General features: G+C 39.4%; 1 protein-coding gene across 1 annotated transcript in view; it reads right to left on the reverse strand.

The window, feature by feature from the left end:
• ADGRB3 (adhesion G protein-coupled receptor B3) overlaps positions 1–14869 on the reverse strand; it is a 738716-nt gene that overhangs the window by 361689 nt on the left and 362158 nt on the right. The window contains exon 11 of the mRNA XM_006016642.3: positions 6956–7024. Within this exon, the coding sequence (XP_006016704.1) occupies positions 6956–7024 (69 nt within the window). The remainder of the gene's footprint in view (positions 1–6955; positions 7025–14869) is intronic.

A 14869-nucleotide genomic window follows, 5' to 3' on the forward strand; every position in this document is an offset into this window, starting at 1 on the left:
AATTCTATAGCACTGAGATAAAACAGAAACTAAATGTAATAAAATGAGGTGGGGCAGGACAAGAACTGTATACATTATGTTTTATTATCTAAAAGCTTAAGTGACTGTGAAACTACCATGTTTAGCTTTCAACTGACTTAAAATCTCCTGGTAAGTCAACATGGTCAGCCTTCAAGTTGTGGGAAAACAATTTAGGTTGGCCCAGACATCACTGCACTTAACCTAACAGGATTACAATGCTATATGGTGAGTACACCATAGATCTCAGTCATGGTTACTATTTAAGACATAATTCAGGGGAAAAAAAGGCAGGGTTTGGGGTTTTTTAAACATCTGGGTAGGTAACCCCAATAATGTTGATAAAAGGGAATTTATAAATCTGAAGGCAAAATCTGGCCCTTAAGAATGGTAGTGTCATTCCCCTTTGTTGATTTAAAGCAAAAGTTAACTAATAAAAATTATTCCTATGCTTTTAATGCCGTTATCACGGTGATTAAGTAAACAAGGGGAATCCATGGTTGTCTCTACAACACAAGAACCACATTCAGCTAGGATTTCCAAACAGGGAAAAGGCTAGCTCATTTACAAGAAAATGTCATTCATTTTCAAGGTTATATGCTAATATTTACCACAAAAATATTGAAGTGTATTTTATTAAGCAATAATGCCAATAGTTTAAAAACCAATAGAGTCATCAATAATAAATAATTCATCATAAAGACTGCTGTCTGTTTCATGGACAAAGTGGTAATTTTCAGTAATCTGATACTATATTTTTTTTCTGTCTATTATATATATATATTTCTGTACACAATGCCCTTTTTTGCCTCATAGTAAGTTGTCAAAATGCAATCTGTAAGCAATATGCATCCTATTTATGTCTGACACTGGGAATATGTTACCTCCCCATGTTGCCTCTGGAGACTCCAAGTTTCAGTAACCAAATGCTCCAGCTTATTCCTTTTTTTTTTAATAGATCCTTTGTCATTTAAACTAAGTTGGGTAACTTCATGCTGGGTTACATAGCTTGGCCAGGCCATTAAAGTAAAAGTGAAGGCATCAACGTGATGTTTTATGTTAATTATATGATGTGTTCAAGATCCTGACAAATAGGGAGAATTTACTGCCTCAAGTGAAACAAACTCAAATTCATTTTTTCTAATGGTCATTAGTAAGGTTACAAATACATTTTCACACCAGTCTCACCCATACTACAAATAAACACATGCTCTGTACTGAGGACCATGGCTGGTTTTTAATTAAAATGTTCTTCTGCCAGCATTCACTTTGTTAGCATTTCTTCAGCTGAGAAACAGTTGAACAATACATGTTACCAAGTCACTCCGTAGCTTTACAGATATAGATTATTTAATTAATAAATAAGGTGTTGGCAGATTGTGATGAAAAATATGTAGAATAGTTCCTGACTGCGGTTGAGCCAATATAAACTTATCACTGGGGACTGCAAATGGCTTCTCTGCAGCTCCTTACATCAGTTCTTAAAAAGGCATGTATTAAAGTGGGTTCTTTACATAACCTGTAATTAATGGTTTCTAATGTTGGCATTTAATCTAGTGAAAGGATATGCTCTGGCACTGCAGCTGTATTCTGACTGAAAATCAACAATTTGTTGACAGTGAATGAGGCTTTTTTTTCTACCAAAAGATCGCAGAGCACAATCTGAGGAATCTAAACTAGGAAAGACTGCAGAGCTCAAGGAAAGTATCTCAGGCAGAGATGCCTCAGAGCTGGTAAAAAAAGATGGTTAAAGTACTCTGGCATGCACATTTTCACTTTGTTGTCTTTGAAAAGAACATTGATATAATCAGACTTCAAAACTGCAGCCATAATCCTCTCTCCATAATTTTTAACTAGTTAATACTGTTTACACTGGTTGAAATATGCATAACACAGGATTACATATATTTTTATTTTTCCTGATTATTTGATGTGGTCAGCAGAGGATAAGAACTTTTTAAAATATTCTGTACAGGATTTACTAGTTTCATATGTTGTTCTGTCACTTGAAATGTGTTTTTTGGCTGTAACTTTGGAAGTCTTGATTTCATGATACAGAGCATCCTAATGATCTGAAAGGAACTTGAAAACTCATAGGACAATGGATTTTCTCCATCTTTTCCTTCTTAAAAATGTTGTATAAGTGAACAACATAATAAAATGATTAGAAATCATCTACTTCACCTAATCTACTCCAAAAGAGACCAACTCAGGAAGGAAATCACCACATGCTACAACAATTTAAAAGAGAAAAATCCAGACATCTTCCCTAATGTTATACAATGGATACAAAGAGACTATGAACAATTTTCTACAATATTCCTCCAACATAAAAAGAAGAAATGGAACAAATTAATCCAAGAACAACTTCCCCAGCCACAAAACAAACATAAGAGGGACAACACCAACACTGTACAACATTCTAACTTCAGACTTGATGAAACTGAAAGCAGGAACAAACCCTCAAATATCATCAATATCTCCACACATACACTTACCAAAACTGAAAAATCTGTCCTTTTTAAAGGCCTAAATTTCTGTCCAGAAAAATACCCTAATAAAATACTTCAAAGTGGAGAAGTAGAAGAATTCTTCCAATGCCTCTGCCTCAAGGAATATTTCTGCAACCAAAATTAATCCATTTCCAACAACAACTCATCCTCTGACAACATTGAGGAAAAGTTCAACCCAAAAAACATCAGATTGGACACCTCACAGTGGATGAAACTGTAACCTTGACTGCTACATCTAGTACTTCAGGGAAAGAATGAACAATGAAATAATCAACAACACACGCCACCATAATGACCTCTCTCTACCATGGAGAAAGGCCATAGAATCTCTAAAATCTAACCACAAAATCCTAATAAAACCAGCAGATAAAGGAGGAGCCATAGTCATCCTAAACTGTGAAGACTATATAAAGAAAGCCAACAGACAACTCTCTGACACCACCTACTACATGTCACAACCCAAAGTTGTGGTTTTTTGTTTTTGTGTGCTTCGGCACCGCTAAATTATGTTCCCGCCAAATTGCAGCTTCTTTACACGGTGGAGTTTTCTTTTGCAATAGGAGAACCCGCCTGCAGAAGAGTATTTCCCGCCGTTTATAGCCTTCTTTGCATGGTGCATTTCTTTTGCATCATAGTGATGCACGGTGCAAAGGAGTTCCCGCCATTTGTATTGAGATTCGCGCCACATTATTGGCCAATCTTAATATAGGCACATGTGGCGGCTAGCGATTGGCTTGCTAGCCATATAAAGAGCTTGGGTGGTTTCCGCCCAAGTTGGAGAGAGAGAGAGAAAAAGCAACTGGAGTTTGGGAGAAAAAGCGTGAAGATCTCTAAGCGCTGCTAATCCCTTCAAACCCAGCTTTTTTTTTCTCCTTAAGAGGAGAATAGAGGGCCGATTTACCGAACCCACAGAGTCTTAACAACTCCGGGGGCCTATTTACCGAACCCACGGAGCTTCAACCACTCCGGGGGCCAAACGGCCTCTAGCCTCTCCCTGTCACCGAGCGCAATCCTAGACGTATCCCTTTCCTTTGAAACTACCGAGCCGAACCCGCAGAGCTTCAACAACTCCGGGGTCAATTGTCGGAGTCCTCTAGCGAGGACTTAAGCGGAGCTGAGCCTGGGAAACTGTCCAGCCTACACCACGACCATCTTTGGTGTAAGTAAACAATCTTTTAATCAACCATTACGCGTCCGTAACTAATTCTAGCTCGCCACCGGTCTTCTTCGACCCCGCATGCCCGGGCTGCTGGCCACAGCCTGTGTGCACAAAGACGGGTTCGCATACCGCTCCTAGCCCACACATGGCCGCATGGATGGGATCGGGAGGCGGCCCGCACACTACAAAGAACTACAAGAAGGTCCTACTCCCCTTTTCAGCATGAAGCTAAAAAATACCATCAAATCATTTCCATCAGAACTACAAGAAAAATTACGGACCTTGATCCCCCCCCACTACCCAATGCAGGAACTTTTTACATTCTCCCTAAAATCCACAAAGAAGGGAACTTTGGCAGACCTATCATTTCCAAACATGGGACCCTAACTGAGGAAATATTAGGTTTCGTTGAATCAATCCTAAAACTGTTTGCCACCCAAAGTGCAAGTTTTGTCCAAGACGCTACAGACTTTCTATGGAAACTTAAAAACATAGACCACCTTCTCAGCAACACCTTCCTAAATGCCATGCACGTTACCAGCTTATATACCAACATCCCACACCAGGATGACATCCACACCTGCCTTACATATCTAGAAGAGCATGACTACAACTCAGAGTATAGACCCAAAAGATATTACTGACCTTATACACTTCATCCTCACACACAACAATTTCACTTTTAATAACCTTCCTTCAGACCATGGGCACAGCTGTGGGCACCAAAATGGCCCCACAGTATGCCAACCTTTTTATGAGCCACGTGGAAGAAGAATTTCTCAAGGACTGCACCATCAAACCCTTGTTATACTTAAGATATATCGATGACCTCTTCATCATTTGGACTGAAAACCTGCAATCTCTGAGTTCCATCAAAAACTCAAAAATCATCATCCTTCCACCCAGCACAGAACCAGCAATCACCCTAAGCACACCAAGAAAGCTGTGATATACAGCCAAGCCTTCAGCTACCACCGAATTTGCACTGCGGAGAACACTCGGGATTGCCACCTTCAAACAAGCACTCGGGATTGCCATCTCACTCATCTTAAAAAGGTTTTCACCCAACAAGGACACTCCTCCAGAGAGATAGATCGCACTTCTCAAAGAAATGCCATGTGAAGAATCGCTGCAGTACAGAAGAAAACCCCCCACGAATCGCACACCGTGTTATGACATATCGCCCCTCCCTTGAATCCACACAGCAAATCCTTAAACAATTGCAACCCATACTAGAAAAAGACCCTATTCTTAAAGAGTTCTTCCCAGAACCATCCATCCTAGCCTTCAAACAAGCACCGAACCTCGCTAACCTCATCACCAGAAGCAAACTTCCTCAGGCCCAGAACACACCGAATGGATCCAGACCATGCCATGACAAGTAATGCAAAACCTGTCAACTCATTTCCACCACCCCACAATTGCTACATCCCACAACAGAGCCATCAGCCACCAGCATCCCTGCATCTTACAGCTCCCTCCCCACCCCCGCCTGTCTCTCCCCCACTGACTCCTCAATTTACATCTTCACTGACTGCCTGTCTCACATGCATACCAGCCCAGCCTCTTGCTTCTTTACTATTCATTCCATCCAGGAAAAGCATATACCAGACCTCCTCAGCCTGACGAAGGGTTTTTAAACCCAAAAGCTTGCTAACATTTTTTTTTCCAACTATTTAAGTTGGTCTAATAAAAGATATCGGATTCACCCAAAGAACCTTGTCTGCCTATGCCCTTAGACCAACATGGCTACAACCTACTCCCTTGTATAAGTGAAATCACTTAGTCAACAAAAAGTAATACTCAGTCATTTCAGTTACAGCGCATATTTTCCAACTCTTCAAACATCAGGAATTATCCCATGGAACACAATGAAACTGTTTATAATATAGGCCTTGTCATACAAGACACTTAGTATATGTTAAATCTATTCAGTATTGAAGACAGAATGTATTCTGAGCAGTTCCATGGCAATGTTTACTACAAGTTTTAATGTGCACAGGTCTTTGATTGTCAGTGCCAGCCCCAGCACTGTACCGGAGTCTTGAACTTCTGTTATCTCCTTGGAGAAGTCTGATGATCATAGAATCATAGAAGTAGGGTCGGAAGGGACCTTGTAGATCTTCAAGTCCGACCCCCTGCCTGGGCAGGAGAGAAACTGGGCTCAAGTGACCCCAGGATCCTAGCCGCCTGAACTGTGAAGTAGTTCTTACGGATGTCTAATCTGAACCTACTTTCCAACAACTTGTGGCCATTATTTCTTGTTATCCTGGGGGGCGCTGGGGGAAACAAGGTCTCCCCCAAACCCTTCTGGTCCCCCCTAGTGAGTTTATAGACGGTCACAAGGTCCCCCCTCAGCCTTCTCTTGTGTAGGCTGAACAAGTTCAGGTCCCGTAGCCTCTCATTGTAGGGTCTGCCCTGCTGTCCCCGGATCATGCGGGTGGCCCTCCTCTGGACCCTCTCAATGTTGTCCACATCCCTCTTGAAGTGGGGCGCCCAGAACTGGACACAGTATTCCAGCTGTGGCCTGACCAGTGTTGCATAGAGGGGGAGGATCACCTCCTTGACCCTACTTGAGATGCACCTGTGGATGCACGATAGGGTCCAGTTAGCCCTGCCGACCATGACCTTGTATTGTCGGCCCATGTTCATCTTGGAGTCAATGATGACTCCAAGATCCCTTTCTGCCTCCGTGCTCTCAAGAAGGGAGTTTCCCATCTTATAAGTGTGTTGCCGGTTACTACTGCCCAAGTGCAGCACCCTGCACTTGTCCGTATTGAAACGCATCCTGTTTTTGTCTAAACTGATAGCTGAACAAGGGTCACTTTATATTATCTGGATATACTCTTCCCATGGAAAGTCCTAATTTTGCTATGATACAATCATTCTTAGAATGTGTTTTACTTCTTCAATGTGTGGATCCTCATATTTTAAGGACAGTTAATATATCCTACATTTAACGTGTGACATGTCTCTAAGTGTTCTCATTATCATAAAATAGTTTTGATGCCCAGTAGTTAGGAGGCAAGAAAAAAATCCTTTTCTATCCGGGCCTGATTATTTCAAAACATTTTTTCCATTCATTGTTACATTCACAGCAGAACATGCTTTATCCTAGCTTTTACAATATATTTTTTAAAAAGGTATTTCCTAATTAAACAAGCCTCACTACATTCATGTATGGTCTCCTACTCAGCAATACAATAAATGCTTTCTATCCATATAATTTGTAATTTTTTAAACTGAATAGCAACAGAAGCCTTACCTGTTGTGCATCTTCCCATTTTTCCTTGTTCTCTTCATCTAGGAGATTACTAACTATTTGAAAGAAGTTCTGAAAATTAAAGGAAATAAAAAAAGTCAAATTAAACTCAAGCATATAACAAATACCATTCATATCACTAAGTATATACCATTAAGTCATTATTGCAAATGATTGTTTTAGTGATGGACTTTTGAATTGCAAAATTCAAAACCGCTATTATAAGACATTATCCAGAGATTAAAACATTGAAGAGCTGAAGTAATTTTTTCCAGAGAGGGTCAGATTACTAAACCATTCATTCCAATCGTACTTGTAGTCACAGGTTCAGTATTACTAGTATTAGTATTCAGAGATTAGTAGGTGGTAATCTCAATTTTTCTGAAGGTCCAACATACATAGTTAACAATTAGTCTTTCCATGTTTTCCTGAGTCTGTACATTCTTTGGTTTTAGTTTGCACAAGACTGGTAAAATGCTGAATTATTCTGCTATATATTAGTGTTATATTTCTAGTCCAGCTAAAATCAGGAGTACTGGAAATCTCTTAAAAGCCATATTTCCAAAACCATAACATCCATGAAAATGCATACAAGATTTGGATAAGGAACCAAACTGAAATTTTATGGGACTGTTTTTAGGTTTGCTTATGCATGACGTTTCCACTTTAGCACAATTTTTTTCAAGTAAATTAATATGTTAGAAATAACATCATAAAACTGGGAAAGAGACAAAGTGAAATAGACAGGGGTTATTTTGTAATGCAGTAAAGAATGTACAAATAGAAAATAATTCCTAAACCTAGGATTAGAAAGTATTATTATAGTGGTATTACTTAACTCTTTAACATTGGAAGACTAACTTCAGATATATAATAGGCATGATAGTAAAATCTGTCTTGTACAAAAGCAAAAGCCCCATAAAGAGGTTTGCTTGAAGATCTTCATGCATTGACATTAATACATAACACATTTAATATATTGCAGTAAATGCATTTTGGTCTTTTACGCACACCTATATCAATAAAATGGTCCAAACCCTTTGGTGTAGACATAGTTACACTGCTCTGATATAAATGTGTTCATACAAGCATAGTTTATTCATTATGGGAATGAAAATAAACTAGACTACTGATCTAAACTATGCCACTTACAGAAAACTGTGTAACTATGATTGATTCCACCTTGGGCTTTTTGAATGTCTGTAGCCAGCTTATGCATTTAAGAATATTTATACAATAGTAAATGTACCTACTCTAGAGGTTGTACCAATGTGACCAGATCAGTAAAAAATAACTTCTAAACTAATTATACTAGTATAAAAACTGTGTGTAAGTGAAGCCTTAATAATGAATTTCTTTTTTAAAGCAAGGTATTCCCTTTCTTAAAAACTCATAAAGACATAACCCTAATCAAAGTACAGGATGGAGGGAGATAGTGGTGCAAGCTGATATATATTAGTTTCCAAAGACCAACATGCACTGTTGTTCAGTCCTGAGTTATTCTTGATTTGTCTCTCTTGAGTGCAGTACAGTGGTTCTAGGATATGAGTAAACATTTATTGGAAAGTACTGTGACAGCAGATTGCCACATTGTTTTTCCTTGTTCCTTCTATGTTAGGAACAAGAGAACAGTAAAATAGAGTTGCGTTAGAACAGTAAATATTGTAATCAATCACTGAAGCCATCACTATACTCAGAGACTAATAAAGGAGACAAACTTAAACTCACTATTCTTCACATTATAGAAAAAAATACCAAGTTACCTTTTTTGTACCTAAAAACAGAAAGGTTAAAGGCTTGCAATCCAAAGGATGTTTTAGACTTGGAGGGTCAGCATGGTCTAAATTCAGGAGCTAGAGAATGGAGCAAGTTGTTGTGTGTTAATCAGTAGCCTTGGCTGGAGAGAGCAAGAAGGCTGTTTATTATGACATGGCAAAGGTGCCTGGTCAGAGGTCTCAGCTAAGTGCACTGACAGGGTTTCTTTTTTAAATCTCTCCTGTTTCAAGAGAACGGGCTTAGTGTACAGCTTGTAGATAAACAAATTACACTAAGTAACACCTGACTCAGAGTCACCAGTTTCTGTTCAAACTGGAAATCTGAACTGCAAGGCCCTTAAAATCTTTTATTCAACAATGAAGTAATAGTATTATTTCATTATAAAGAGGGCAGTCTATGGTCTCTTTCCAACCACGTGTGCCAGCTTTTGAAGTTACATTTTCTTCTGTCTTTTTAGAAATTTAAACACAAAAGGAATAATTCCCTCTCACTTTTTTGGCCTCAAGCTGTTACTTACTATATTTGATTGTCCTATTTATTTGACTATCATAAGCAAATCACATGAATGACACCTAGAGTCACAACCATCTTTACAAGTTAGACAGCTTTTAAATCACACATTATTTTAAAATTAGTTTTACAAGTGTTCTGAGAACTTTCCTTTTTAATTCCATATGCTGCATCATCCTCAGTTTAATTTACCATTTCTTTTCTTTATCCCCAGAGGTTAAAGTTTCTAGTTGAGAGTCTGTTCAGCTGAAATCTGTACTGTTTTTCCTGAAGTTGTGCAATTTTGTCTAGTCTGTTAATTATCTAATTGTTTTATATTAATTTACAAACGATGCATGTAGTTATCAATCAATCATTGACTTCAGTTAATTGGGCTGAAAACTTCTGAAAACTTGAGTGTTTTACACAAGGTCACACAGTAAGTCTCTGACAAAAACTAGATTAATGTTCCCTTGTCTTTCTTACTGGGTGTTGTGAGGAACCATTAAGTAGTATTTTTCTAAACACTGTTTACCTTAAATACAAAGCTCAGGCAGCCAAAGCCATTGACAGGAGCTCAGGCAGCCAAAGCTTAGGAGCACCTGTCACAGAGCTATTGCTTCAACGCACTAACAAGTCCACACTTCTTGACATATTTGAAATCAATTGATTTTTAAAAATATGTAACTACAAAAGTTCCAAGACTAAATATTATTTCTTGGGAGTGAAGGGTTAAATTAAGCTGGTGAATTTTTTTGCATATAAAAGCATTTTCACCAATTTAACCTAGTATGGAAAACTTACCCTTGAAGACATAGTCTTCAAGCTTTTTCTCTGCATCATGTAAAGAAGAAAAGCACCAAAAGCATACGTTTTATTTCCTGAAGTAGTCTCATATCACCATGATAGAAAAAGCTAATAATACCAATAAAATAAATAACAAGTTTCGTTATTAAAATATACACTATTTTGAAAATTGTTTTATTGAGCATTTACATAAGTGTTTTAGTGTTTTACTGAGTTGGGGGAAATACAAAATGGTACATAAATGATGGCATGATTCTTCTCCCACTGAAGCAGATGCTAAAGCTGAAGAGTGGGTTCAGTGACACAAAATTATATTGGAAGAAAGGAAATGATTCAACATTCTATTGTGCACTGTGAGGACCAAAGAAGTTATAAAATCAGAAAAAAAATAACCTCTAGGTTTAATCCAATATCCATTGACATTAATCATCAATGGGAATTTTTCTGCTAACATCAATGGCTGCTGAATCAGCTCCTCAGTGTTCACATCATCAACTGTTTTGAGTATTCATTCATATTCAGCACTTTGTTATAATGACTCTAAATACAATAATTCATTATTGAAAATTAAATATAAAAGAATTTAACCTACAGCATTCCTTCCAAAGGTGATCCTTTTTCTCTAGATATCTATTTTCAATTCTCAAGAAATATGCAAGGATGTAAGCCTCATAATGAAATATTTAAATGTCACTACATTTTATAAAGGTTAATGAAGGGGCATGCAAAAACACTTTCATGTTAAAAATGCCCATAGAATTTTATTGGCTATCATTTATTTTTTAACATGTATAACTAGCATAATATAAAATACTTAGAAGCAATGTAATTCTTTAATTAATACCATATATCTAAAACTAGCCCAGCTCCTCAGAATCATTTTTCCTTGAACAAATACCCATTTCAAATACCTAATCATCTCTTTTCTAGTAATAAACTTTTAAATTTGCCATAGTTCCCATGAATATCATGAGGTATTTAAGTAATTTGTTCACAGTACTTCTGTTTTATAAATTATTTCTAGGAATATTTTAGATGTTCATACTCCATAGCTGACTAAAAGTAGATTTAAGCCTAATTCTTTGCTTCATGGGAATTTTAGGTGCTTTACCTGCAAGGTTAGGCTCCTATATCTTAATCCCAATTAATGTTTTATCATTTTACCCTCGTGTAAAATACAAACTAATGGACAAATTCTGGGCTCACTTACACCACATACACCCCCACTGGTTTTAATGACATTGTAGAACATTGAAGGTTAATGAAGGATACAGCCCTAAGTGTCATAATTTATATATAGGCTAATGTATTATGAAACACTTAAACATTATAAAAAAGAAGACAATTCTTACGAAAAATCAAAAGGCAAAGGGGTCTTTCCTATAGAAAGAGGTGGTCACAAGTAGGACTTACAAAAATATTAAACCTCCCAGAGAGTATGACATAGGCATCCTTATGAGATTCCATGTCACCTTCAACTTTTGGCTTCTGCTTTTGCAAACAAAGTTATAAGTTTGTCCTTCAAACAAGCACTGAACCTCACTAACCTCATCACCAGAAGCAAACTTCCTCAGGCCCAGAACACACCAAATGGATCCAGACCATGCCATGACAAGAAATGCAAAACCTGCCAACATATCTCCACCACCCCAACTATTACTACACCCCACAACAGAGCCATCAGCATTCCTGGATATTACAGCTGCACCTCCAGAAATGTGATATATCTCATCCAATGTACCAAATGCCCTGATGGAAGATATGTAGGAGAGACCAGACAACAACTGCGCACCAGAATGAATGGACACCGGAAACCTATCAAAAACAGGAATACCCAATTACCTGTGGGGGCACACTTCTCACAAGAAAACCACTCTCTCTCCAATCTCTCAGTTCCGATCCTAAAAAGAAACTGACAAAACACTTCCCAGAGATGAGCCTATGAACTCCACTTCATCAACCTCCTGGATAGTAAAAATCATGGACTAAATACAGACATTGGATTTATGACACATTATAACTTGCCTGACATCTGACTCCCCAGGTATCTCTCCACTATTCATCCCCCTTCATCTCCTCCCTCCCCTCCTCCCCCCCCCCAGCCTGTCTCTCACCTATTGACTCCTCAATCTACATTTTCACTTACTACCTATCTCGTATGCATACCAGCCCAGCCTCTGGCTTCTTTACTTTTCATTCCATCCAGGAAGAGCACACACCAACTTCAGAAACTTTCTTAGCCTGACGAAGGGTTTTTGAACCCGAAAGCTTGCTTAATAATTGTTTTCCAACTATTTAAGTTGGTCTAATAAAAGATATCAGATTCATCCAAAGAACCTTGTCTGCCTAAGTTGTCCTAGCTCTCTTCATGTCCTCAAGCCATGTGGGTTTATGTTACAGTTGTTTTGGGATTGGTTCCTGTATCTTTGCTTATAATATGAAAACTCTACTTTCCTGCTTTAGACATATCTTCCTCCTTGCTGGCAGAGATTGTCTGTTGATGCTGATTTCTTTAAAAAGGATTTTAAGATAATGCATACGCATTTCAAATTTGAATGTTAGTGAAGTCTGTGCATATATATATATACTTCTGCAGCTCTCCTCTTGAAGTTGGCCCACAGGGCAATCAAGGGAGGCAGAAATGTGTGACCAACAGGATGTATAAAAGGCAGAGGGTGTGTACCTTAGGGAGATGGCTGGCCTGGCAAGGAGAAGGCCCTGGGTTTTAGAATAGGCCCCCATTCCCAATACAGCAAAAACTTGCCCAGTGCTATGAATCTAGTGAATACTATAAACAAGGTGCAGTGGCCTAACTCTAAGAGAAAAGATATGAGTAATGTCTAGTCTATGACAGGGGTGCCTAAAAACAATTTTCTGGGAAGCAGGAGATGGAGCTTCAAACATCCCCAACTGAGGGGGGCTAAAACTTGGGTACTCTACTGCCTGCAGAACTGCCCTAACCACTAAGCAATTGGGTCACAAGATGTTTTTCCTGTGACTGAAAATTCAGGATTTACCTGCCCTTATATCTATACGTGTGCAGTTGCCTGGCCAGAGTGCAGCCCCACTGATCATGCTCGGAAAGCATCTGTGGCCTTGCACATACAGAGCTAAAGCCAAACTGTGAGTGCCAAGATTTGTGGTTAGGCAGCTGTGTATTTGCCATTTAGGAATATAAAGTGAAATGGGATTTGGCCCTGCATGTCTAATAATGGATAGTAAACACATTTAGCAAGATGGATACCTATTATATGTCAAAATCTATAGATCTAAATAAAAAAATACACTGATTTGCTGTATTAATTAACATTTTAGAGCACTTTAAGAAAGTTACAAAATTAACTCAATTACACCATTTCTAAAAGGAGATTATGACTATAATTGGAAGTGCAATATTTCAAAGTTAGATAGTTCTATTTGGCACTTCTGCTTTTGCAGGTGTGTAAGAAAGTGAAGAGCAAAATGAGTCTCTCATCACTTCAGAGAAACCATCTGGAGCACATGGGTCTGCTCTTTTATGCACGTGACACCCTAAAATGCTTAAGGAGATGTGAGAAGGTAGAGCAAAGACCCTGCCCTAGAGACTCAGGTCAAAAGAGGCATATCTGTTTTGCCCTTTAAGGAAAATAGCACCAGACACTCCCTTATAGCATGTTGAAAAGCCTTAAGCTTAGTATAGATTTGAAAAGGCTTGAAGGTATAACCATATCAACAAACCCTCCCGTTATACATGCATTTCATTTATAGTAGGGCTGTCAATTAATCACAGTTAACACATGTGATTAATGAGTTCATTGGTTCTTGCGTTAATTTTTCAAATGCATTAATCGCACATGTGGTTTTGGAGCCTGAACCTAGGCTCTGCTCCGCCACCATCACCGGGCCACCCAGTAGGACAGTGATGGCAGTGCAGAGGAGCCACAGGGCAGCCCAGGCATGGGCTCCAAGCTGCTGCAACAGGAAGGTGGGGGTGGGGGTGGGAAGAGACACACACACACAAACACACACACATGAGCAGCCACAACATGCACATGGCCATGGAGAAAGGGATTTGGTGGTAGGGGTCTGCTACAGACCCCCACATCAAGGGGAAGAACTAGATTCAGGGCTCCTGAGGCAGCTCTCGGAGACCATAAAAGCTAAAGAGGCAGTAGTCATGGGGGACCTAAATTACCCAGACATCTGCTGGGAGCTGCAGACAGCAAAGTCCTACCGTTCACGCAGGTTTCTAACCTGTGTACAGGAACTCCACCTGACACAGGAGGTACACGGTCCCACTAGGGGGAATGCCTTACTGGATCTGGTATTGGCAATGGGGGATGACATGGTAGGGGACCTACAGATTGTGCGGACTGGGAGCGATCCGGGCCCTTTTTCGCGCTGCGCGGGCTGTGACCAGCAGCCTGGGCACGCTGGGTCGGAGAAAGCAGGCGACACACTAGAATTAGGCACAGATGCATAATGGTTGATTCAAGATTGTTTACTTACACCGTAGATGGTCGCGGTGTAGGCTGGACAGTTTCCCAGGCAAAGCTCCGCTTAAATCCCCAGTTTGAGGACTCAGACTGTACTCGGATCACTCCTACAGAGTTGTCGAGGCTCCGTGGATCCTTTTGCGCGCAGGGAAGAGGGATGCGTCGAGGATTGTGCTCGGTGACGGGGAGAGGCTAGAGGCTGATCAGACCCCTGTTGCCTTCTTTGAATACGCTGGGTCCAATAGGCTCTGCAGCGCTTAGAGTGCTTCACAAAATGTGAAGCCCTCCTCTTGCTCTTTTTCTCTCTCCAGATGGTTGTGGAGTCCTCCAACTTGGGCGGAAATCACTCAAGCCTCTTATACGGCTAACA

This window comes from Alligator sinensis, unplaced genomic scaffold, assembly GCF_000455745.1.
Source record: "Alligator sinensis unplaced genomic scaffold, ASM45574v1 scaffold499_1, whole genome shotgun sequence".
Lineage (NCBI taxonomy): Eukaryota > Metazoa > Chordata > Crocodylia > Alligatoridae > Alligator > Alligator sinensis.